Source organism: Bubalus kerabau, chromosome 6 (genome assembly GCF_029407905.1).
Source record: "Bubalus kerabau isolate K-KA32 ecotype Philippines breed swamp buffalo chromosome 6, PCC_UOA_SB_1v2, whole genome shotgun sequence".
NCBI lineage: Eukaryota > Metazoa > Chordata > Mammalia > Artiodactyla > Bovidae > Bubalus > Bubalus kerabau.
Window position 1 is genome coordinate 17,171,729 of NC_073629.1, and position 26,786 is coordinate 17,198,514.

At 39.5% G+C, this 26,786-nt stretch overlaps 2 protein-coding genes across 6 annotated transcripts in view; one reads left to right on the forward strand and one right to left on the reverse strand.

Annotated features, from left to right (window-relative positions):
• The window catches only part of RPS27 (ribosomal protein S27), a 103,685-nt gene extending 102,147 nt beyond the window's left edge, over window positions 1-1,538 (reverse strand). The window contains exon 1 of the mRNA XM_055584221.1: window positions 1,528-1,538. The gene's annotated coding sequence lies outside the window, so the exon portion shown is untranslated. The remainder of the gene's footprint in view (window positions 1-1,527) is intronic.
• GATAD2B (GATA zinc finger domain containing 2B) overlaps window positions 1-26,786 on the forward strand; it is an 82,915-nt gene that overhangs the window by 42,967 nt on the left and 13,162 nt on the right. For 3 of the 5 annotated variants that reach the window (XM_055584208.1, XM_055584207.1, XM_055584209.1), the window contains exons 2-3: window positions 4,244-4,500; window positions 25,675-26,010. In XM_055584208.1, the coding sequence (XP_055440183.1) occupies window positions 4,463-4,500; window positions 25,675-26,010 (374 nt within the window). In that variant the 5' untranslated portion in view covers window positions 4,244-4,462. The remainder of the gene's footprint in view (window positions 1-4,243; window positions 4,501-25,674; window positions 26,011-26,786) is intronic. The other 2 variants (XM_055584211.1, XM_055584210.1) reach the window with 1 other exon arrangement.

The window sequence follows — 26,786 nt, forward strand, 5'->3', positions numbered from 1 at the left end:
GGAGATGTGCAGTACAGAACCATTGCTCTGTGATCTTTGGCACGACCTAGAAATGCAATTTCTGGTTTGGTGGAAGTCAAATTGCAGTTCATTCAGCTCACATTTGCAAGTAGTAGGCATGAGCCTATTAATCTCTGAAGCCCCATTGAGGTAGAATTAATTGTATGGTTATGTTTGCCCCTTTAAAGTACAAGAATTTTCATTAAGAGAAACTTGTTAAACTTACTCTTTGTGGAATAAATATCTGGCTAGGTTACTACTTATAACCTTCTCCCTTCTCTGTTATGACTAATTTAGTATACAGAACTGTGAATATCCTTGAGGGATATTCTGGAGAAATTTTTGTGAAGCCAAAAACATTTGTGAGACTCTCCTAGGGCTTACAGATCACTGCCATTGCCCTTTCATGACTGCCCCCCAGCTCTTAATTTCCTCAAAGCGCAAAAAAGTGGTTACCCTCACAGGCCACTGAATTAAATAAAATCTCTCTGGTTTTACTACTCTGATTATGAGAGTGTGTATATGGTAAATAATTTTTGTGTGTGCGCTACTGTTCTCATATGTTGTGCCTATAGCAGAGTTTTAATAAAGCATTCGGACAGTAATTGAAGTTGATTTGGCAAAAACAGAACTATGTTCAGCAACATGGAACTGAATTTTATTCTTCATACAAAGTTAAAAGCACATTGTAGTTCCATCCTGACCACTTTCCCAGTCCCCATCTCGTCGAGAGAGAGAGAAGCTTCATCTAAATTATTTAATCTGATTGATGATTGTCATTTATAATTTATTGCTACTTCTGTCTCGTGTATTCCTTTGGAAAAGGTATATGGATTCATTACATATTCTAATGTATCGTCTATATGTTATAAAATAAAATCAAGCATGTATCTGCTGATACTTTTTAAGTTGACCTGTCTTTATACTTAGAAATGTTTCTTACTAGTAGGCTTACCTGGTGTCTCAGATGGTAAAGAATCCGCCTGCAATGCAGGAGACCTATGTTCGATTCCTGGGTTGGGAAGATCCCCTGGAGAAGGAAATGACAACCCACCCCAGTATTCTTTTTTTTTTTTAAAGCTGAGAAATTAAAAAGACATATTTATTAATTAAACTATTTAAAAATAAGAAGAACAAATCGATTACATGTTAACATAAAAACATTTTAAATAGCTATATTTTCCAGAATACACACATACAAGAAAAGGAATGAAATTAGTTATGGCTTACTTAAACTTCCCTTTCATTGTTGATGTTTTTCAGTTGCTAAGTCCTGTCTAACTCTTTGCTTCTCCATGGAAGCACACCAAGCTTCTCTGTCCTCCGCTATCTCCTGGCTACCTGCTACCTGCTAAGTCACTTCAGTCGTGTCCAACTCTGTGCAACCCCATAGACGGCAGCCCACCAGCTCCCCCATCTCTGGGATTCTCTAGGCAAGAATACTGGAGTGGGTTGCCATTTCCTTCTCCAATGCATGAAAATGAAAAGTCAAAGTGAAGTCTCTCAGTCGTATCCGACTCTTAGCGACCCCATGTACTGCAGCCTACCAGTCTCCTCCATCCATGGAATTTTCCAGGCAAGAGTACTGGAGTGGGGTGCCATTGCCTTCTCCGCACCCCAGTATTCTTGCCTGGAGAATTCCATGGATTGCAGAGAGTTGGACACAACTGAGCGACTATCACTCACACTCACCTATGGCAGACAGTAATTGAATAAGTCTTTACTGATAGAATGTTACAAGTGACCACCATCAATTAAAAAAAAAAAATTGACATGAGAGTTGAAAACCCACTTCCTTGGTGTAGTGATAGGTTTTAATCATGGCTCTCCTATATATTTGTAGGGTCTTCCCAGGTGGCTCAGTGGTAAAGAATCCACCTGCTAATGCAGGAGATGCAGGTTCAATCTGTGGGTCAGGAAGATTCCCTGAAGGAGGAAATGGCAACCCACTCCAATATTCTTGCCTGGAAAATTCCTTGGACAGAGGAGCCTGGCGGGCTATGGTCCATGGGGTCGCAGAGTCAGACACGACTGAGCATGCGCACACGCTCCTGTGTATTATATGACTTTAGACAAGTATATTTAGCCTTTCTAAGTCTCAATTACTTCATTCATAGGCTGGAGATAATATGGAATTCATAGGAGTGTTTTGAGAGTTAAATGAAGTGTTGTTTCTGTGGTTCTTAGCCCACAGTTTTGATATTTAGCCTCACTCAAATGTTATTCACCTTTCTATGTCCCCTGCTCCTTTTTCCCCGATACACACCATGTTACTTTGCTTCCTATTGAAGTGCACTTCCCCCCAACTGTTTTCAAATTTGTGTGGTGAATATATCACTTGAAAAAACCATTTATCTGAGAAGAGGCTCTCCTGAGTAGTGTGTATGAAACGTACCTAAGAGATCATGTTTTTCAGAGTAGTGTGAAAAGTCGCAACCATTTAAAACTCCTCTTTCCTACCACCTGTTGTTATTGGTGCCCTCGAATAAAATGGAAATTTTTTTTTTGTTTTCTTCTTTTAACTATTATTTAAATATTGTTTTAAGTATAACATTCCTAAAGAAAGCCTACATTTTCTCTACTTTGCCCAAAGAAGAATGGAATATAATAGATAAGTTCTGAAGGAGATTGGAAAAACGTGGTTAAAGCCTTGTTCAGTTGCTTAGTTGTGTCTGACTCTTTGCAACCCCATGGACTACACAGCACACCAGGCTTCCCTGTCTTTCACTATCTCCTGGTGTTTGCTCAAATTCATGTCCATTGAGTCGATGATGCTGTCCAGCCATCTCATCCTCTGTCACCCCCTTCTCCTCCTGCCCTCAATCTTTGCCAGCATCAGGGTCTTTTCCAAGGAGTCGGTTCTTCACTTAAAATGGCCAAAGTATTGGAGCTTCAGCTTCAGCATCAGTCCTTCCAGTGAATATTCAGGGTTGATTTCCTTGCTGGTTTGCTCTCTTTGCTGTCCAAGGGACTCTCAAGAGTCTTCTCCAGCACCACAGTCTGAAAGCATCAGTTCTTTAGCACTCAACCTTCCTTATGGTTCAACTCTCACATCCATACATGACTACTGGAAAAACCATAGCATTAAGTATACGGACCTTTGTCAGCAAAGTGATGTTTCTGCTTTTGAATACACTATCTAGATTTGTCATAGCTTTTCTTCCAAGGAGCAAGTGTCTTTTAATTGTGTGGCAGCAGTCATTTTCCCCAATGATTTTGGAGCCCCAAAAGATAAATTCTGTCACTGTTGCCATTTGTCCCCATCTGTTTGCCATGAAGTGATGGGACCAGATGTCATGATCTTAGTTTTTTGAATGTTGAGTTTTAAGCCAGCTGTTTCACTCTCCTCTTTCACCTTCATTAAGAGGCTCTTTAGTTCCTCTTTGCTTTCTGCCATTGGGGTAGTGTCATCTCCATATCTGAGGTTATTGATATTTTTCCCAGCAATCTTGATTACAGCTTGAGATTTGTCCAACCCAGCATTTCACATGATGTATGTACTCTTCATGTAGTTAAATAAGCAGGTGACAATATACAGCCTTGACATACTTCTTTCCCAGTTTTGAACCAGTCCACTGTTCCATGTCCGGTTCTACCTGTTGCTTCTTGACTTGCATATAGGTTTCTCAGGAGGCAGGTATTCCCATCTCTTCAAGAATTTCCCATTCTATTCCTTTATTTAATTATATATTCCCTAGGTTACTTACTTGCCTGTTTCTATTATGAAAGTTTAGAACAATAATTCTTAAACTATATGGAGTGCTTAATAACCACCAGGAAAACATGATAAAATGTAGATTTCTTGGCTCCTCACCGAGAAATTCCAGTTCATTACTTTGAAATGGGCTTGGGAGGATTTATTTTAAACACGTATCTAAAGTAATTCTGCTACAGGGTCTAAAATGATACCTAGCAAAACATGGATATAAAGTAAAAGGAAAATGACAAAGTTAAAGTTATTGAGTTCCATCCATGAGTGACATATTGATCTACATTCCCCTTTATAGTGATACTTCTCCAAACCATCTGTGATGAAGGACCAACTTTTTGTTTGGTTTTCTAATATAGATAGCATAGACCAATACTTTTGTAAATATAATGAGATGAATTACTGGAAAAGAGATATCCAAATTCAAGCCCAGTATTTTTTTTGTTAGATTCAACAGGCATAAAATTACTCTGTCAAATTAAAATACAAATTTCTAAATGCTTACTCTGAATTTCTATGCTTATCTTGTTGCAGAGCGGTAATAAACAGTTCATGGACCAGCACCAGTCTGTGGACCACAGTTTGAGTAGCATTGCTCTTCAGAAAGTGAAGATGAGTTTGTGTTGAAACTGGCAAGCTAGAAACCTAGTCTCTTCTACAAATCCCAGGAAGCCTGATTTCTTCATCTATAAAACTGAGACAGTTTTACTACTCTGCCTGTCTTACAGAGATGTTGTCCTCATATAAAATGTAATGTGTGTAAGAGTACATTGCAGACTAAAAAAACTAATGTAAGTTATATTTATCATCAGAAGCATTTATTAAACATATTATTATTGTATAGGGACTGTGTTTGCAACTAGGGAAATAGAGATATGGTAAGGAGCTTACTGTTCAGTTATATCATTGCCCCATAAGGATGGCAGTATCCTGAGCTAATTAAATTCCAGCTTCATAAACATTTTCCTAGACTTGTACAGGCTTTTTCTGAACTCCAGTAGCTTTTTAATATTTTTTAAACATGTAACTTTGGAATGTTTCTTTGTAATACCTGAAATAAGAATTTTTGAAAGTATAACATATTTCTCTAATAGATTGAAAACATTTTGGTGGCAGGCCCTCTTTTGAGTTGAAGTTTCTTTTCCTCTTCTTGTATCTACCCTTTGCTGTTAATCCTAGAACAGATTACCCCTTCTTCCAACTGGCTCCCAGTTTCAGACCTGCTGCCCAACACCATACTCTTTCTCTCCTCTGACTACCTTCTCTTCTTAGTATTTACAGGAGATAGAGTTCCTTGAAACCAGACATTTTTTACTGTGTTTTATGAACAGATTAGGTGCAAGAGATAAGAAAATGAGTAATACATAAGGTTTCAGACCCCCTGGGAGCTCACAGTTTTTAAAGGGAAAAGGACAAGTAATTCAGTAATGAGACAGATACTGATGTGTTCAAAAATGGTTTGAGAACAGAGTGGGAGAAAAAACTGCCTAGGGGAACAGGGAAGTTTTCATAGATAGGACAGCCATCTAATTTACCCTCCAGAATGGCACTATTAAAGGTGAAAGAATCACTGTTACCATCAGGAGGGCACACCAGGTGTAAATTGGGACTGTCCCATGCAACCCAGACACATTGTCACCCTATTAATAAATGAAATATCTGTGTAGTCTTAAAGTAAGAGTTGGAGGATTTACTAGGGAAAGAAAGGAGCATACAGAAGAGCTCGGAAGAATGAAAGAATATGTAGTTGGGCCTAGCTCATGAAACACTTAAGAGCAGGAGTAGCAGACCATAAGGTTGCAAAGGTGAATTGGGACAAGATGATGTAGGGACCTGTGTGCTAGTGTTGTCGATAATGGGGAGTCTTTGATATTAAATATGGGATAATGAGATTGGGTTCTTTTTTTTTCCTAAAGGTCACTTTACTGGCTATACGGAAAATGAAAGGTAGGGGCGAGGGACTTAGGTACTGAGACCATAAGATCTTTTAAAATATTTGCTATAGATTAGGAGAGAAAAGATGATGTTCTGAACTAAGGGATGGCAGGAAAGTTGGAAAGAGTGGAGAGACTCCAGAGATGTTTAGATCTTTTAGAGAGATTTAGATTTGTAGGGGAAAAGGCACTTGGCTTCTAGGACACCATGTTCTCCTGGTTTCCTTCCTACCTTACAGACCACTCCTCAATCTTAGTTGCTAGATATTCTGTTCAATTTATAAATGTTGGAGTACCCCCAAAGCTCAGCCCTGATACTCCTCTCTTGTTTGCATTCACTTCTTCTTGTTCTCCTTTTTTTTTTTTTTTTTTGTTTATTCATTTGGCTGCCCTGGGTCTTAGCTGTGGCATGTGAAACCTAGTTCCTTAATCAGGAATTGAACCCTGCCCCCTTGCACTGGGACCGTGGAGTTTTAACCACTGGACCACCAGGGAAGTCCCTGCATTCACTTCTTAAATGAGTTTGTCTACCCCATGACTTTAAATTCTGTCTGTATGTTTATCACTCCTGAATTTGTGTCTTCAGCCAAACATCTCCTCTTAACTCTAGACTTGTGTCTAATAGGCATTGCAGACCTAACATGGTAGAACTACATCTTTCATTTTTCCTCCAAACATATTGTGTTATTCACCATTTTCATAAAAAACATCATCATTCATTGTGGAGATAACAGTGTTGGAGTAATGCTTGACTACTTCTTTTTCTCATCCAGTACACCAGCATTTCTGTTGGCTCTTTTTTTAAGATACACCCTTGGTTTGGCCCTTGGATTACCTCTCCTACCTCGTTTCCTGCCACTCTCCTTCTTGGGTATGGCACTTCATCTTTACCTGTTTACTGTTTCTGCCATATGCTAAGCACCATTCTGTCTCAAGCAGCATTCTTGCTTTTTTCTCTACCTGTTATATTCTCTTCCAGATACAGGCAGAGCTCACTTCTCCACTTAATTTAGGATTGAGCACAAGTGTTATCTTGTTAGATAGGACTTTCCCAATTCTGCTTTTAAGAATAGTCTCTTCCTCCCATCTGACACTCCATCTCCTTTTCATGCTTAACTTTTTTCAGCGATCTTATCTCTACTTTACCTATTCATGTTGTTAATTTGTTCATTGTTTCTTTTCCCCACTGGATTGAAGTCCATGAGGATAGAGACTTTGTTCAGTGTTGTAGCCTCAGTGCCTAGAAAAATGCTAATAATAAATGTTAGGCATTTCATAAATATTGTATTTCATGGACTCTAAGATGCTGTTGATATTTGGTTTTAAATTGAAGTGTAGATGATTTACATTCTTGTGATTCTGGTATACAGCAGAGTGATTCAGTTATACATAAAAATGTATTTTTTTCATATTCGATTCCATTACAGTTTATTACAGGATACTGAATATAATTCCCTGTGCTATACAATAGTACCTTCTTTATCTGTTTTATGTATAATAGTTTGTATCTGCTAATCCCAAGCTCCTAATCTGTCCCTCCCTTACCCCCTTTCCCCTTTGTTAACCATGTTTGTTCTCTGTGTCTGTGAGTCTGTTTCTGTTTTGTAAATAAGTTCACTTGTGTCATACATTAGAATCTACATATAAGTGATATCATGTGGTATTTGGGTTTTTCTGTCTGACTTAGTACGAGAAGCTCTAGGTCCATCCACGTTGCTGCAAATGTGAAGATGCCATTGATTTTAAGATGTATCAATAGTTTATAAACCAATAAGAAAGAAGAAATACTGTCACTTGTCAAATGCTGTTGGTTATAAGATACACCCTGATACCAGAGGTTAAAATAGAGAAAAAATAGTATATTAGAATCTATGAAAAAATTACTTGTTTGAATGAGTGAAGTAGGAAGGAGTCATCTCACATGACTTCAGAGTTTCTAACTTAATTAAAAAAATGATATCTATTATAAATACAGAATACAAGAGAAAAAATAAGGTTGATAGAGGAAAGGATTCCTCCTCACATTTGTGTAACTTGTGTGGCAGAAGCAAGAAGAATCTTGCAAGAAGGGGGAAGAAACCAGCTATTTAGTCTGAAACCTAGAGTCTATCCTTGAAGTCATCCACATTTTAAAACTCTTATTACTAGGTCACTTTTTCTCTGAGGGTAAACACATCTCCAGATTTCTCAATTACTGTATGATCCTTGAATTAATCCTCGAATTGCTTGTATTTCTTACTACTGTGTACATACTAGATGATTCAGAACAGTTTGATTTGAAGAGAATCTTCACTTGATCCCTTCATTGAGATGGATGTTTTCATTTCATCAACTTTTTTTCTGTGTTGTTGGATTGTCTCATTTGGAGATATTTAACATATTATCTGGGCTTCTCTGGTGGCTCAGACCTGAAGCATCCACCTGCAGTGTAGGTGATCTGAGTTTGATCCCTGGGTTGGGAAGATCCCCTGGAGGAGAGCATGGCAACCCACTCCAGTATTCTTGCCTGGAGAATCCCCAGGGACAGAGGAGCCTGGTAGGCTACAGTCCATGGGGTCGCACAGAGTCAGACACGACTGAGTGATTCAGCAGAGCAACACATTATCTGCAGGTGAACAGGTCTTGCTAGACCTGTGGCTGATGTCTCCCAGTGGTAGAAAGCAAACCAGGATTTGCGCTCTTTTAAAATGTAAGAACAGATGATAGTTTCTGCACTTTTTGTTTATAATTTTCATAAGGATTTGTTTAATAGGACTGCCACATTCTGAACGCCATAGCATTCTGTTGTCTGAGCTCTCCCTAAATCTCTCTTTTCTTCCTTTTTACCACTCCACATTTGAACTTGAATAGATGAATATAGTAGACTTGATGACTAATCTTTACGTATTTTATTAATATGCAACTAGTTTTATTAAGTGCATACAGTTGAAAAGGGAATCTTTGTTCTAAGAAAGAACACAAAGACAAGGCAAGGTAGCAAAGGCAAGCCAGAGCTATGTATATATTTTTAAGTTATATTTCTAAAAAGCTAGAAAGCAGATAAATGCCGGGCTGGATGAAGCACAAGCTGGAATCAAGATTGCCGGGAGAAATATCAATAACCTCAGATATGCAGATGACACCACCATTATGACAGAAAGCGAAGAGGAAGTGAAGAGCCTCTTGATGAAAGTTAAAGAGGAGAGTGAAAAAGCTGGCTTAAAACTCAGCATTCAAAAAACTGAGATCATGGCATCCAGCCCCATCACTTCATGGCAAATAGATGGGGAAACAATGGAAATAGTGACAAACTTTTTTTTGGGGGGCTGCAAAATCACTGTGGATGGTGTCTGCAGCCATGAAATTAAAACATGCTTGCTCCTTGGAAGAAAAGCTTTGACCAACATAGACAGCATATTAAAAAGCAGAAACATTGCTTTGCCAACAAAGGTCCCTCTAGTCAAAGCTATGGTTTTTTCCAGTAGTCATTTATGGATGTGAGAGTTGGACCATAAGGAAAGTTGAGAGCTGAAGAATTGATGCTTTTGAACTGTGGTGTTAGAGAAGACTCTTGAGAATTCCTTGGACTGCAAGGAGATCAAACCATTCAATTCTAAAGGAAATCAGTCCTGAATATTCATTGGAAGGACAGTGCTGAAGCTGAAGCTCCAATACTTTGGCCACCTGATGTGAAGAACTGACTTATTGAAAAAGACCCTGATGCTGGGAAAGATTGAAGGCAGGAGGAGAAGAGGACGACAGAGGATGAGATGGTTGGATGGCATCACCAACTCGACGGACATGAGTTTGAGCAAGCTTTGCGAGTTGGTGATGGATAGGGAGGCCTGGCATGTTGCAGTCCATGGAGGTACAAAGAGTCGGACACGACTGAGCAACTGAGCTGAACTGAACTGATAAAACAAACTGTTTATTCTTTTTTAAATATACAAGCAAGAAGTGAGGAGTCCAAATTTCTCATCTGATGTGTCTGTCTTTTTTTCGGCTGGGTTGGGTGTTAGTTGCACGTGGGATCTTTTGTTGTGGCACATGGGCTTTCTAGTTGTGGTGTGTGATCTTCAGTAATTGTGGCACATGGGCTTTCTAGTTGTGGTGCGTGGGCTCAGTAGTTGTGACACATGGGCTTAGTTGCTCTCCTGCATATGGGGGTCTTAGGTCCCAGACCAGGGATCAAATCCACGTCCCCCTACATTGCAAGGTGGATTCTTAACCCCTGGACCACCAGGAAAGTCCTGTAACTACTATCTTGAGTCAACAATTAATGTTTTGCCATATTTGCTTTATTGATATGTAACATGCATATTTTTGCTGAATCATTTCAAAGTAAGTTTTAGACTTTACCTCTAAATATTGGGTTGGCCAAAAAGTTTTTATAGATATTTCCGTAAGATGTAGGAAGAACCTGAATGAACATTTTGGCCCACCTAATACTGAAGATTGCAGTGTTAGAATAATGCCCCTTCCCCCAAGGTGTCCACATCCTCATCCCCAGAATGATTGAATATATTCAGTTTCTTGGCAAAGGGGAGTTAAGACAACAACAGATGGAATGAATGTTGTTAATAAGCTCACCTTAAAATATGGATATTATTCTGGATTATCCAGGTGGGCCCAGTGTAATCACAAAGTTTCTTAAAAATGAAAAATTTTAGACAAAAGAAAGTCAGAATTATGGCAACATGAGGATTGGGCCCAACATTGATGGCTTTGAAGATGGAGAAGTGGCCATGAGCAAAGAAAAGCCAGGTGGTCAGCTAGAAAGGGCAAGAAAATAGATACTGCTCAAGAAATTCCAGGAGGAATGTAAGAAGCCTTGCTGATGACCTGAATTTGGTCCAATGAGGCCCATTTTAGACTTTTGACTTCCAGACTATAGGATAATAAATTTGTACTGTTCAGGGACTTCCTGGTGATCCAGTAATTGAGAATCTGCCTTGCTGTGCAGGGGACGCAGGTTCCATCCCTGGTCTGGTAACTAAGATCCCACATGTCACGGAGCAGCTGAGCCCATGCACCACAACTATTGAGCCTGCATGCCGTAACTAGAGAGTCTGTACACCATGATGAAGGATCTGGCGTGAGACAGCGAAGATCCCGTGTACTGCAACTAAGACCCAACACAGCCAAACAAGTAAATAAGTATTAAAAAAAACAAACTTGTACTGTTTAAGTCACTTAGTTTGTGGTAATTTACTGTAACAGCCATAGAAAACATATTAATATAGTTGCTCCTCCAAACAAGGACAATTTTCTGTTCAACCATAGTACCATTATCACACCTAACAAGATTAATAGTAATTCCCTAATACTATCTAATGCCCAGTCTACTTGGAGTTTCCCCAGTTGTTCTTCAGAATATCTTTTGTAGATTTTCTTTTTAAACCAAGCTCTAATCAAATACCATACCTTGTATTTGGTATGTCTCTGCTGCTGCTGCTGCTAAGTCGCTTCAGTTGTGTCCGACTCTATGCGACCCCATAGACGGCAGCCCACCAGGCTCTCCTGCCCCTGGGGTTCTCCAGGCAAGAACACTGGAGTGGGTTGCCATTTCCTTCTCCAATGCATGAAAGTGAAAAGTGAAAGGGAACTCACTCAGTCGTGTCCAACTCTTTGTGACCCCATGGACTGCAGCCCACCAGGCTCCTCCGTCCATGGGATTTTCCAGGCAAGAGTGCTGGAGTGGGGTGCCATTGCCTTCTCGTGTCTCTTAATCTAGAATGGTTTGCAGCCCTCTCCTCCACCACATTTTTAATGTCAGCTTTTGAAGAAACCAGACTAGCTGATTTGCAGCATGTTCTACATTGTAGATTTGTCAGATCGTTTCTGTATGGTATCATGTAGCTTGTTCTCTGATTCTCTGTATGTCCTGTAAACTGGACTTCAATGTAAAGTTTATATGTTTTTGGAAAAATACTTCATGGGAGATGCTGTGTCTTCATACTGCATCACATTAAGAGGCACATAATACCTGATTGTTTCACTGTTTACACTGCCAATTTAGATGCATGGGTTAAGGTGACAGCAAGATCTCTCTGTTGGTAAAACTGTGTTTTTCTCTTTGCAGTTAGTAGTCTTTGGTCTTGTTTTATTTATTGTAATCTGGGAAGCCTTTCTGCTCTGAGCCTAGTTATTATGAAAATAAATTTAAAATTTTCAGACCATCATTTTTGACTCCGGAATATGGCACACCATGTTACTAAAAGTGTTTGCACTTCCATTACAAAACACCACCTAGTGATGCTGGGTAGAATAAACTTTTTTTTTTAAACACATAACCTGAACTGAAAGAAGTAAGGAAAATTCTCAGGAACCACAAAAATAAAAGGGAACTAAAAATGAGCAGTGTGCATGTGACTTAATGCTGTGGCAATTCTGGGGGGCTTTTCTAGTTTCAGTAACCAAAAGACTTGCTTTTTTTTTTTTGCAGCCGCGCTGTGCGGCATGCAGGATCTTAGTTCCCCAACCAGGGATTGAGCCCAGGCCCCCTACAGTGGAAGCGTGGAGTCCAAACCACTGGACCACAGGTCCCTATAAGACTTGGTTTTAATGCTCACGAGGGGTCCAAGAGACAACATTTTAGGCCTGTACAGAACAGAAGTAGAGGTGAGACTCCCCTATGAAAGCCAGGATCCTTAAAGGCACATGTTCAGGGAAGGGAGGTGACCATAACAAATTCCATCCCCTAGTTCAAGGAAACAAAAAATTTCTGTCTCAGCCTAGGCTTTGACTAGAGGTGGGTGGAAATCTCCCCTGAAAATTTAAGTATGAACCAAACTCATATGAGTTTAAATTATTTTTTGTCTGAGATCGCTAAGCTGAGAAATAAATACAAAAAATTATTCAGAACACTTTATATATCCTTGCAGTAGCTGGCAGAAGCACATGAAAACTGCTCTAGAGGAACAGGTCCACAATCCAAACCATACAGGATTCTTACAGATAAAGTCCTAGTGAATTCAGGCTGCTCTTAAAAAATAACAAAAAGCACAAGAAAACAATTCATTTACTATGAACAAAAGTCACAGATACAACAGGCAGCAGCAGGAACTGAAAACGTCAGATAATAGAGCCATTGACTATATAAAATAAATGTATTTAAACTATTAAATACAGAGATTTGAGAAGAAAAGAAAAAATACTTTGGAAGAGACAGATTTGGAAAAAAAGAACTAACTAGAATATCTTAAGAAGTGAAGATAGTGGTCTTCTATTCAGCAGGTAGTTATATTACCTAGTACATATTATGGGCCAGGCACTGAATAAAATAGGAAGAAAAAACTATTCCATGGAGCTTATATTTTAGTGGATGGGAAACAGACCAAAATATATAAGCCTAATATGCCAGGTAGTCATAATTACCAAGAAGAAGAATAAAACTTTTTAAGGGGTTACAGAATAATGACGAAAGGTGATAATTGTTTTTGTTGTTGTTTTCCCTAGTAGATGTATTAGGGGAAATCTTTCTGAGATATGAAGCAAATAAGAGAGCAAGCCACATGGCTAACAGGAGAGGACAGGGAGACTAAACAGACTGGAAAGGGAGCAGTGGGAGGGTATTGGAAGATGTAAAGTCAAAAGATAGTGGGCCAAATTATGTAGGGCCTTAGAGGCTATGATAAAGACTTGCAGTGCTCTTCTGGTTACTATTGCTGTATATATAACAAATTAGTTACCCTAAACTTAGTAACCTAAGACAGCTGTTTTTTGTGCTTTTGGATTTTGTGGGTCAGGAATTCATTCAAATTCGGCACAGCCGTGATGGTTTGTTTCTGCTTTACAGTGTCTGGGGCTGCAGCTGGAAAGCTGCTGAAGTGGGGAAGAGGTATTAGTTGGGGGCTGGAATCATCTGAAGGCTCATTGACTTTCATGTCTGGTGCCTGGGCTAAGATGACTTGAAGAGTAGACCTGCCAACTGAAGTGTCTACATGTGACCTCTCCCTGAGGCTTTGCTTCTTCACACCATGGCAGCCTCAGGGAAGGTGTACTCCTCAGAAAGCAGTTCAGGTCTCCAGACTTCAGTGTTCCAGAGAATAAGACAAAACCTGCATTGCTTATTGACCCAGTGGCAGAAGTCACTCAGCATCACTTTTGCTATATTTTACAGATTGAAACAGTCATGAACCCACCTAGATTCAAGAGAAGGGAACATAGATCCCCATCACCACCACCTCTTGATGTGAGGACTTTGAAAGAATATGGGGAGACAGTGTTTGTAAACCACCACAGATGCCATTAAAGCATTTTGAGCAAAGATATGATACCACTTAAATTTTAGAGAGAGCACTCTGATTTCTCTATGGAACATAGACTGAGAAGGGCCAGAAGCAGAGTTTAAAAAATTGCAATAGTCTGAGCAGGAGATGACAATAGCTTGGACTACCCACTCCAGTACTCTTGCCTGGAAAATCCCATGGACGGAGGAGCCTGGTAGGCTGCCGTCTATAGGGTCGTACAGAGTCGGACACAACTGAGCAACTTCACTTTCACTTTTCACTTTCATGCACTGGAGAAGGAAATGGCAACGCACTCCAGTGTTCTTGCCTGAAGAATCCCAGGGACGGGGGAGCCTGGTGGGCTGCTGTCTATGGGGTCGCACAGAGTTGGACACGACTGAAGCGACTTAGCAGCAGCAGAATAATAATATGAAAGTGGTGATAAGGGGTTGAATTTGAAGTATATCTAAAAAGGAGTGCTGACAGAATCTACAGATGGAAGGCATGTAGGGTGTGAGAGGAACGAAGAATGACTGCATGGAGTTTGATGTGAGCAGTTGGTTAAATGGTGGTGTCCTTTACTGAGGAGGGAAACACTAGGGGAAGAGAAAGTTTTTATCCCGGGAGTTCATGAATTCAGTTTTGGACATAAGTTCATAAAATGCCTGTTAGACACCCAAATGAAGATATCATTTAGGCAGTTGAATATATATATAAAAATTTTTAGAGCAGGGATAAGGTTTAGGAATATAAATTTGAGAATTAGCATATAGATGCTTTTTTAAGCTATAGGAATATATGAGATTATGTGGAATATATAAGATTATGTAGGGTAGGGAGTGAGTGCAGATAGAGAAAAGGTACAAAATTGAACCCAAGCGCATGCATACAGTTAGAATTAGGAATATGAGTAGATACTAGTCAAGGAGAGTAAGAATAAATGATCATGAAGACAAACAGACGTGGAATTCCCGGCCAATCTAGTGGTTAGGATTCCAGGCTTTGACCGCTGTGGCATGAGTTCAGTCCCTGATTAGGGAACTGAGATCCCTCAAGGCCGAAAAAGAGAAAGACATATAGATGGCAACAGGTATGTGAAAAGGTGTTCAGCATCACTAATCATCAGGGCAATAACAAATCAAAACCACAGTGAAATATTATCTCACACTTGTTATAATGGCTGTTATCAAAAAGACAAGAAGTTAGTATTGGTGAGGATGGGAAATGGGAATCCTATGCACTGTTGGTGGTAAATTGGTGCAGTCATTTTGAAAAACAGTATGGAGGTTCCTAAAAAAAAAAAATTGAAACTAGAGCTACCATATCATCCAGCAGTTCCACTTCTGGGTATTTATCTAAAGGAAACAAAAATACTAACTTGAAAAGATAATGCACCCTCATGTTTTTTGCAGTATTATTTGCAATAGTGAAGACATGGAAGCAACCTGAGTGTCCATCAGTGGATGAATAGGTAAACAAAATGCCATATGTGTATGTACATGCACACACACAAAATGGAATTATTAGCCGTGAAAAGAAATCTTGCCATTTGTGACAACATGGATAGACCTTGCGGGCATTATGCTCAGTGAAGTAAGTCAGAGAGAAAAAGATAAATACTGTATAATCTCACTGATATGTTGAATCTAAACAAAACAAAAACCAACTCTTGGGTGCAGAGGACAGATTGGTGGTTGCCCTGTGGGGTGGGAGGAGTGAGACAAAAAATGAGGGGAGGGGATCAAAAGCTACAAACTTCCAATTATAAAATAAGTCATGGAGATGTGACATATAGCATGGTGACTGTAGTTAATAATACTTTTTATAAAAATTGAAGTATAATTGATTCATAATGCTGTTTCAGATGTCATGCAAAGTAATTCAGATTATTTTCCATTATAGTTTATTATATGATATTGAATATAATTCCTGTACTACACAGTAAATCCTTGTTGCTTACCTACTTTATGTATAACAGAACTATGTATATAGTTTTCAAACAAAATAAGCTTTGAGGCTAGAATTAGAAGAACTTTTAAGAAACATTGTATTTACTTACTTCGCTGCACTGGGTCTTTGTTGCTACACGAGGGCTTTCTCTGGTTGCTGTGAGCTTGAGCTGCCCTATAGTTGCAGTGCGAGGGCTTCTCACTGCGGTGACTTCTCTTGTTGCGGAGCACAGGCTCTGGAGTGCCTGGGTGCATTAGTTGTGGTGTGTGGGCTCAGTATTTGCAGCTTGCAGGCTCCAGAGCTGGGACTCGGTAGTTGTGGCATACAGGATTAGTTGCCCCAAGGCATGTGGAGTATCCCTACACCAGGGATCGAACCCATGTCGCCTGCATTGGCAGATGGATTCTTTACCACTGGATGACCAGGGAAGTCCTAGTGGAACTTTTATGATACAAATAAATATAAATTGTAAAAGAGAAGATTGATAAAGGAAATTTTTAAAGACTGAAAAAGTCTTTATTTCGCCTTTGTTTTTAAAAGATACTTTTTGACAGGTATAGTGTTTTAGATTGTCAGATACTTTTTCTTTCAGTATTTTAAAGATGTTGCTGTGTTCTCTTTTGCATTGTTTCCATCAAGAAATCTGATGTTATCCTTGTCTTTACACATAAACATATCTTTTCCCTCTCTCACTTTGGCTGCTTTCAAGATTTTGCAGTAGTTTTTTTTTTTTGGCTACACTGGGTCTTCGTTTCTGTGTGCAGGCCTCTCGTTGTTGTGGCTTCTCGTATTGCAGCGCGTAGACGCTTAATGTGCAGGTTTTAGTCATAGCCATGCAGGGGTTTAGTTGCCCCAAGGTATGTGGAATCTTCCCAGAACAGGAATTGAACCTGTGTCCTCTGCATTGGCAAATTCTTAACCACTGGACCACCAGGGAAGTCTATTTATAGTAGTTTTGAGCAATTTGATTATGCTGTCCCTTGGGTGGGCTTCCCTCCCCCCCCCCCCCCATGTTTCTCATGCTTGGGGTTTGTTGAGATTCTTGGATTTGTAGACCTATAGTTTTCATCATTTATTCATTTGGCCATTATTTCTTCATATGTTTTTTTTCTGTGCGCTTCATCTCTCTCCAGTCTTTGAGAGACTGCAGTTATTTGTATACTTGGCTGCTTCAAGTTGTCCTCTAGTCCCCTGAGACGTTTATTTTTTTAATTTTTTCTCTGTTTAATTTTGGATAATTTTTATTGCCATGTCTTCTGGTTCGGTAGTCTTTTTTTTTCCTTTAATAATCGAATCTGCTCTTGTTATCATCCCTTGTGTTTTTAAACATCTTTATTGAGATATATTTCACATACCATAAGATTCACCCATTTATATACAGTTCAATGGTTTTAGTATAGTCAGAGTTGTGCAAATGTTACCACAATCTAAAATTAGAACATTTTCATCACTCCAAACAGAACATGCCTACCCCTTAGCAGTCATTCTTTATTTTGCCCCTCTCCTCAGCTCTAGGCAACCACTGGCTACTTTGTTTCCATAGATTTGCTTTTTCATGTAAATGGAATCAATACAATATAGGGCCTTTTGTGACTGGCATCCTTTACTTCAGTTCAGTTCAGTTCAGTTGCTCTAGGATAGTGTTTTCAGGGTTCATCTATGTTGTAACATGTATCAGCACTTCATTCCTTTTTATGGCTATTATATAGTGTTTATACAATGACTGTATATCATTGTATGAATATACCACATTTTGTTTATCTGTTCATCAGTTAATGGGCGTTTGGGTTGTTTCCACTTTTCAGCTATTATGAATAATGCTGCTATGAGCACTCGTGTACAGATTTTTGTGTGGAGATAATGTTTTTTGGTTCTCCTAGCAGTGGAATTGCTGTGTTATATGGTAACTCTATGTTTAACTTTGTGAGGAACTGCCAAGCAATTTCCAAAGTGACTGTATCATTTTACATTCCTACCAGCAGTGTGTAAAGATTCTACTTTCTCTACATGCCCAGTACTTCACCTGTCTTTTTTATGATAGCCATCTTTCAGCAGCTCTTAACTTCTGTGGTACTTTGTCCTTTTTGAAATGTAGCTGTCTTTGTCTCACTGTACCCTTACACCCTCATCTCCATCTCTTCAACTCAAGAGTCTGCCTGGCTCTCCTCATTTCCCATCCCTGCATTGTGTCCTAGAAATGCTCCTGTGGCAGTAAACAAGTGAGTTACAGAGCTTATTGCATTTGTTTCCTGTCCCTCTGGGATCACTGTCCTTGGTAGCCTCATGTCCAGTGTCTTGAAGACTTTGTTTCAGGTGTTTGGTCTAGAGGTTTTTTGTTTCAGATGAGCGGTCATATCTGGCCTGTGTTACACCATCTTGACTAGAAGCGGAAATCACAGCATTGGTTTTAACATCAACAAATTGGTGCCTAAATGCTGAACTGGAGAGAGCATTACTAAATCAAGTATTTTTTGCTGTGGAATTCTACACAGCAGTTAAATTAACTAGAGCTTCATATATTTACTTGGATAAATTTTAAATATTAAAAATTAAGCATTAAAAAAGCAAATGAAAAAGGATACATATAAGAGCTACTTTTAAAATTACACAAACTAAGAAATTCCATGGTGGTCCAGTGGTTAGGACCCCACCCTTCCACTTAAGGGGACCTGGATTTGAGTCCTCGTCAGGGAACTAAGATCCTAAACAAATAAAATATACAAACTATACTATATATTCTCCCTGGTGGCTCAGAGGGTAAACGTCTGCCTACAATGCGGGAGACCTGGGTTTGATCCCTGGGTCAGGAAGATCCCCAGGAGAAGGAAATGGCAACCCGCTGCAGTACTCTTGCCTGGAAAATCCCATGGACTGAGAAGCCTGGTAGGCTACAGTCCATGGGGTCGCAGAGTCGGACACGACTGAGCGACTTCATTTTCACTTTCTTTCATATGTGTACTAAAATGATAACAGATCCACTATAATGCCTTTCTCTGAGGAGGGAAGAATGGTTTGGTGGGAAAGTTACACAGGGTGCTTCAACTGTATCTATAATGTTTGCATGCATGCTAAGTCACTGCAGTCATGTCTGACTCTTCATGACCCCATGGACTGTAGCCTGCCAGCCTCCTCTGTCCATGGGATTCTCTAGGCAAGAATACTGGAGTGGGTTGCCATTTCCTCCTCCATATCCCTTCTCCAGGGGATCTTCCCAACCCAGGAATTGAACCAGGGTCTCCTGCATTGCAGGTGGATTCTTTACGAACTGAGCTATCAGGGAAGCCCAATCTATAATGTTTAGTTCACTAAAAACAACTTTAATGTGATTAAATGAGGAAATACATATACAGGGCCTTATATATTGCCTACTAAAAAGCAGTCGACTCAGTAGATATTAATTCGTTTTGCTCACCTCTAACCCTCCTTCCTCTTCCATCTCAGGCTCTTCTAAAAGTCTTCACTGCAGACCTGTATTTTGATTTGGGGGTAAAAGTGAGTTGAAAACTTGACAAGCATGACTCTAAAGCTGTGTCACCATCTGGCCATTATTTTTTTACAACAGTTAGCAATGAATTTAAAGCTGGACATTTTTCTGCTGTAATTGTTGGACACAGGTTCTCTTTCATTTGTTGACGTGTCATGCTTTCCTAGTTTTCCCTTAGCTCTCTTAGTTTCCTCTGACCAACCAATCCTTAAATGTAGGTATTGCCCAAGGCTCTACCCTTGGCTCTTCCTCCGACTGTATATTCAGTTTCATTCATCCCCATACATTATTTCAGTTATAATGAAATAATAATGAAAGAATTTCTTCTTTACCTGTTCAAATATTTATCTCCAGCTCTGGCCTGAACTCGGGTGCTCTTGTTTGTGTACCATATATTCACTTGTTGATTGGGTATCTCCACCTTGATTTCATTTCAGCATTTCTGACAGAGCTGTCTATCCAGTTGGATATTTTCAGTTTAGGTAACAGAAAATTCAGTTCATACTGGCTTAAACATGAAAGGAATTTGTTGGTCTGTTTAATAGGACTAGCTTCAGAGTCGTTTGATTTGGTGGCACAGCTATGTGATTAGCTCTCCTCTCAATGTTCTTCAGTGCACAGCATCTGCTTTATCTGCAGACTGCCTTCCCTCATGAGGGCTGCCAATAGCAACATGCCAGCACTACCTGTTTTCTCATTTGGGGCTTCCCTGGTGGCTCAGAAGGTAGAGAATCCACCTGCAATGCAGGAGACCCAGGTTCAGTCCCTGTGTTGGGAACATCCTTTACACAAGAGAATGGCTAAATTTTCTCATTGAGAGGAAGGTAATAGAATTGATAGGACTTAGTGACTTAGATTTAAGAGTCTGGGAAAGTTAAGGATGATTTCCAGGCTTCTAGCTTTTGCCTCGGGATGAATTGAATTCAGTATGAGTAAGAAAAAGCAGGATATAGCAAAGGCAGAGATAATGAGTTCTTGTAACATCTAAGTACTTTAGTTACATACACATCTGTCTCCTGTCAGAATGAAATTGTTAAAGACAGTAACCTGGTCTTTTTTTCACCTTTACTTCTAGTACCTAACCCAGAACTTGCACATTGTATATATTTAATGTCTGTGGGGGATGGATGGGTTGGATACATGTGCAAATGCATGAATCCACAACACTGCTTCTTAAGATTATTTTGCTCTGAGCAGGGAGATGTACTGTATAATAGATTTTTTTTGGCAGGGTGGGGAGGAATAGCTGTAAAATATATAATAGATTTTTTTTTAGGATTTTTTTAGTGTGGATGATTTTTTTTCACTTTTACTTATTTATATTTGACTGTGCCAGGTCTTTGTTGCTGTGTGGGCTTTTCTCTAGTTGTGGAGAGCAGGGGCTATACTCTAGTTGCAGTGCCCATGGCATGTGGGATCTTCCCAGACCAGGGATCAAACCCATGTCTCCTACATTGGCAGGCAGATTCTTTACCATTGAGCCACCAGGGAAGCCCTATAATAGATTTTTGAAGTGAGCTAGACATGCATTGGAATTCTAGATTCACTGTCTAAAGCTTTGCAGTCTTAGGATACTTGATTTGACACTTTTTCCACCTCTAAACTAGAGATAATACCACTTAGTAACTTGTGAGGAGATTTAAATAAGGAAGCATGATAAAGTGTCTAGTAACATGTTTGGCTTTTAAGTAGGTACTTAAGAAATATGGTTATTATTTGAAGCCTGGAAAAAGCAGAAAAGTTTGATTAGGTGTTAAAAGACAACATACAACATTCATTTTACAGAATTTTTGTTTTTCTTTTTGGAGAGGAATTTGTGTGTGACCAGCTTAACATTGGAGCAGGAAATGGCAACCCACTCCATTATTCATGCCTGGAGAAGCCCATGGACAAAGGAGCCTGGTGGGCTACAGTCCATGGGGTTGTAAAGAGTGGAACACAACTGAAGCAACTTAGCACTAACTCAGCTCACATTGAATATTATTTTTACAGCTTTATTGGCGTATAAGTGTATGATTCAGCGGTTCTTTTTTAAAATAAATGTACAGAGTTCTGTGGCTGTAACTACAATCTAGCTTTAGAACATTTTCATGACCCTGAAAATACCACTTGTGGCCTTTTTTAATATGTTTTTACTAAATTGGATTTTTTCCCTTGTTGTGGCAAGCTATACATAACATAAAATTTACTGTTTTAACCTTTTTTGTTTTTATTTTTTTAATATTTATTTTGTATCTGATTTATTTATTTGACTACACCAGGTGTTAGTAGTAGCATGTGGGATCTAGTTCCCTGACCAGGGATCAGACCTGAGCCCCCTGCTTTGCAAGCACAAAGTCTCAGCCTCTGGACCTCAGGGAAGTCCCTAGTTTAACCATTTTTAAATGTTGAATTCAGTTTTTATTACTTTTACAGTGTTGTGCAGCCATCACTACTATTCATTTAAGAACTTTTTCTTCATCCCAGAGGCATTGTTCCCATTAAATAGTAACTCCTCACTACCTTCTCTCCACCCCAGGTCACTGATATCTTCTATTCTGCTTTGTCTCCGTGAATATGCCTTGCTGAGTCACTTCAGTCATGTCTGACTCTTCTCGACCCTATGGGCTGTAGCCCACCAGGTTCCTCTTATCCATGGGATTCTCCAGGCAAGAATACTGGAGTGGGTTGCCATGCCCTCCTCCAGGGGGAATATGCCTTAGGTAACTCGTATAAGTGGAACTGTAAAATACTTATCCTTCTCTATCTGGCTGACTTCATTTAGTCTGGTTGTTTTAAAGAGTCATCCATATCTCATTGGATTTTGAGGCAGGCATGGCTGTGAGCACATAAAATTGGGTCAGTAATGTCAAGAGTGGGCAAGGAAAATTTAATCAGAGTTGTCAAGCCATCTGTTGGGAAAGATTGCTTACCTCAGACATTCAAATATCTGGTTCTGGTTTCTCACAACTTGCAGTGTACCCATTTATGTCATTATAATAAAGGGGAAGTTATTTGAACTGACTTAGTTATTTGTATAACCATCAGTTGAAGAAGCCAAGCTAATGATGGCATCCCAATTTCCAGCCAGCACCAGGTGGTTGAATTTTGTCATTTTGTCATTCCCTCAGTGCGCATAAATATAATTTATCTCAAAACAGTCTACTGTATTAATACACATTCATATATTTTGCTGTGTACTTTACTGAAGTACTTTTTTCACCTAGGTGTATAATTAGTTGATTTTTTACCTTTTGCAATTCCTCATGGTATTCTCAATCATACTCTCACTATGAGGTGTTGATCAAGTTACCCAAGACATTGTTACTGTGGAATTAGGGCTTAACTTTTTGGTGTTCATTCAACTTTCCAGTCAGTCCATCTGGGGGTGTTTTTCTGAAGAGGTAAACCACTTCAGAAATAACACATGTCAAAATAAATCTTTGGGGAACCTGCAGCTAATGAGTGTTTCTATGTGTTATAATATGTTTCATATCTGAAGTTGTTTAAAGAGAATTACGAGGATATGGAGAAATTGGAGCCCTTGTAACTCTGCTGGTGGTAATGTAAAATGGTGCAGCCACTTTGGAAAAACAGCCTAACAATTCTTCAAAATGTTAAAAAGAGAGTTACCATCAGTTCAGTCGCTCAGTCGTGTCCGACTCTTTGCGACCCATGAATCGCAGCACGCCAGGCCTCCCTGTCCATCACCAACTCCCGGAGTTCACTCAGACTCACGTCCATCGAGTCAGTGATGCCATCAGCCATCTCATCCTCTGTCGTCCCCTTCTCCTCCTGCCCCCAATCCCTCCCAGCATCAGAGTCTTTTCCAATGAGTCAGCTCTTCGCATGAGGTGGCCAGAGTACCAGAGTTTTCAGCTTTAGCATCATTCCTTCCAAAGAAATCCCAGGGCTGATCTCCTTCAGAATGGACTGGTTGGATCTCCTTGCAGTCCAAGGGACTCTCAAGAGTCTTCTCCAACACCACAGTTCAAAAGCATCAATTCTTCGGCGCTCAGCCTTCTTCACAGTCCAACTCTCACATCCATACATGACCACAGGAAAAACCATAGCCTTGACTAGACGGACCTTTGTTGGCAAAGTAATGTCTCTGCTTTTCAATATGCTATCTAGGTTGGTCATAACCTTCCTTCCAAGGAGTAAGCATCTTTTAATTTCATGGCTGCAGTCACCATCTTCAGTGATTTTGGAGCCCAAAAAAATAAAGTCTGACACTGTTTCCACTGTTTCCCCATCTATTTCCCATGAAGTGATGGGACTGGATGCCATGATCTTTGTTTTCTGAATGTTGAGCTTTAAGCCAACTTTTTCACTCTCCACTTTCACTTTCATCAAGAGGCTTTTTAGTTCCTCTTCACTTTCTGCCATAAGGGTGGTGTCATCTGCATATCTGAGGTTATTGATATTTCTCCCGGCAGTCTTGATTCCAGCTTGTGTTTCTTCCAGTCCAGCGTTTCTCATGATGTACTCTGCATATAAGTTAAATACCATAGGACCCAGTAATTCTACTTGTTGGTATATATTCAAGAGAATTGAAGACATGTCCGTACAGAAACGTGTGTACAGAAGTTCATAGCAGTATTCATAATAGTAAAAAGTAGGGGACTTCCCTAGTGAGCCAGTGGTTAAGACTCCGTGCTTCCACCTCAGGGGGCATGAGTTCTATCTCTCGTCAGGGAATTAGGATCCTGCATGCCGCACAGCGCAGCCAAGAAAATTAAAATGTGGGGGAAAGACCCAAATGTCTATCAATTGATAAATGAATAAACAAAATATATATCCATACAATAGAATATCATTAGACTATAAAAAGTATGAAGCAATGATTTATGCTACATGAATGAATCTGAAAGACATAATGGTAAGTGAAAGAAGCCAATCAGACTACATATTGTATGATTCCATTTATATAAAAGTCCAAAATAGGCAAGTTTAGAGATAAATTCTATTAGGTATAGAGGTAAAGGGGGAAGAGAGTGACTTGCTAATGGGTATGGGGTTTTTTTTTAAGGAGGAGATAATGAAAATATTCTAATACTGATTATGGTGATCATTGCACAACTCTGTGGGTATACTAAAAGCCACTTAATTATACACTTTAAATAGATGAATTGTATGAAATGTGAATTATATCTCAACAAGGCTGTTCTTTGAAAAAGAGAAAGAGAGTTAAGAAACATGACTTGAAAATTCAGAGGTCTGAGTTCTGACTTCTCTCGGTTCTCCAAAAGTTCTGTCTCCTTTTGTTGGAAATTCTTTTGTTGGTTACTCTTTTTCCTCATTATAATTAGAAGAGTTATATTTTACTCTGCACTACAGGAAGGAAGATGCCACAAGCACATACATACTTTTCTTTGTAAGAGCACCAATTAACATTGGTACTCTGCTCTGTCCTACTACTTGAGTCTGTGAATTATCAAGCAGAATCTTGTATCTTATGTGTGAAAGTTATATCCTGCGGGTATAGAAATTAAATTTTACTGAACGCTTTTCTGAGTACCCACTTTTACAGATGAAAATTGAGATTTGGGGAGGTAAAGTAACTTTTAAGTACTTGATCTGTAAAAGTAAACAACAGTTTGAACATGTGTTTTGATGCATCAGAGATTTCTTTCCAGTGTCACATTGCTGTTTCCTACCAGGAAGGTAACCCTGGATTTGCAAGTGTTGGAGAAGTTTTGTAGCTAGATTTTGTTAGTGTAACAAATCAAAATGAGAAGGAAAAATGATAAGTAGCTTGCCTGTAATAATTTTGCTGTGAGAGTGAAGAACGTAGTGCCTTCTGTCTTCTATGTGCCTGAGTTCTTTGCTGAACAAAGTATCTTAAGATACTGAATCTGTGGAGACTTGAGGGCCCCTCTGACTCTTGCTGTATCCAGACAACTGAGGGTTCCTGTTAGATGCCCTTTGTCTAATTAATCTTTCTCATATTTCTCCATCAGTAAGATAGGCCAGTTAAAGATATGCATGGGTGACCTGAGGAACCTCCTGTTCATAAAAGAGTCTTTTCCAGGAGAAGAATTTGGCAGGAGAGTTAAAACCAAAGCATCTGACTTTGAGCATGCATACACAAAAGACCAGTCACAAAAGGACATTTACTTTTTCGAGAAATGTAGGCTCTTAATGGATTATCTCAGTGAGTATGGTCTTTGGTATCAGACTTCTCTACAGTAAGAACCTCGATGACTGGAAGGCATTGGAAGGTTTATTTTCACTGCTGAGGTTGAGATGATACCTCCTTTAGTACAGATCAATCTAGGAAGCTATAGGGTTAGAACGTTAGCTCAGTTAACTTTGACCTTCCATTTATATGCCTGTGATTCATCTTTCCTTGTGGACTATTTAAGGGACTTTATTCTGATTGCACGCTAATGTTTCTTTCCATAGGATGGATAGAATGACAGAGGATGCTCTTCGCCTGAATCTGTTGAAGCGGAGCTTGGATCCAGCTGATGAGCGAGATGATGTCCTGGCTAAACGACTCAAAATGGAGGGGCATGAGGCCATGGAACGTCTGAAAATGTTGGCACTGCTCAAACGAAAGGATTTGGCAAATCTTGAGGTGCCACATGAGTTACCCACTAAACAAGATGGCAGTGGAGTCAAGGGCTATGAAGAGAAGCTTAATGGGAATCTCAGGCCTCATGGAGACAACAGGACTGCTGGAAGGCCAGGCAAAGAAAACATCAATGATGAACCCGTAGATATGAGTGCCAGACGGAGGTATGGCTTGATTCAACTGCCTCCATAGTTAAGGTCTTCTCATAAACTAAGCCTATGAAAAAGGAATGGATTCCAATGAGAGGAAGGGGTTTTTCTTTCTAAAGCTTCTTGAATGAAGGTGTATCTGTGCCATCTGGCTTGACCATGAATTCCTCCTGTTTCCAAATGAAAATAAGTGCCTCTAAAAATTATTATCCTTAAGATAAAGTATCCTTAAGATAAAGTAGGATCAAGGAGGCAGTAAGAGTTGGTACCCCAACTAGAAGTGAGTTAATATACTTACGCTCTAATTTTAGGCTGTTGTAGGAGGCAAAAACAGTCATTTCTTCAGATCATCCCAGGAGTTTTGGGATCTGTTTATTATGGATACCCAACTTTTATTACCTCAAAGAGTATGGGCCTCTCTTTTCTTGTGTGTTCTGTCTTCTTCATGTGCTAATCATCTGCATTTTTTACTTCATTTGTGCCACATTCCCCACACCCCAAACATGTATACACATTCACTTATACAAGTACACTCATGCTTGTGCTTGCTCTCACATACACATAGCAAGAAAGAAGAAACAAGGAATGGTTACAATCTTACTTAGGTTTCTTTCTCTACCTTTTCATGGTAACTTTTCATATTGTCCCAGAGTTATTTTTTTTAAATCACATCCAATAGGGGAACAATATTCTTGGTAATAACATTAAAAACCCTTAGGAAATGTCAGAAAAGTTCTGTAGAGGTTGTGGAAGAAGAGAAAAATTTTGGGGAGCAATATGTAGTATCAGCA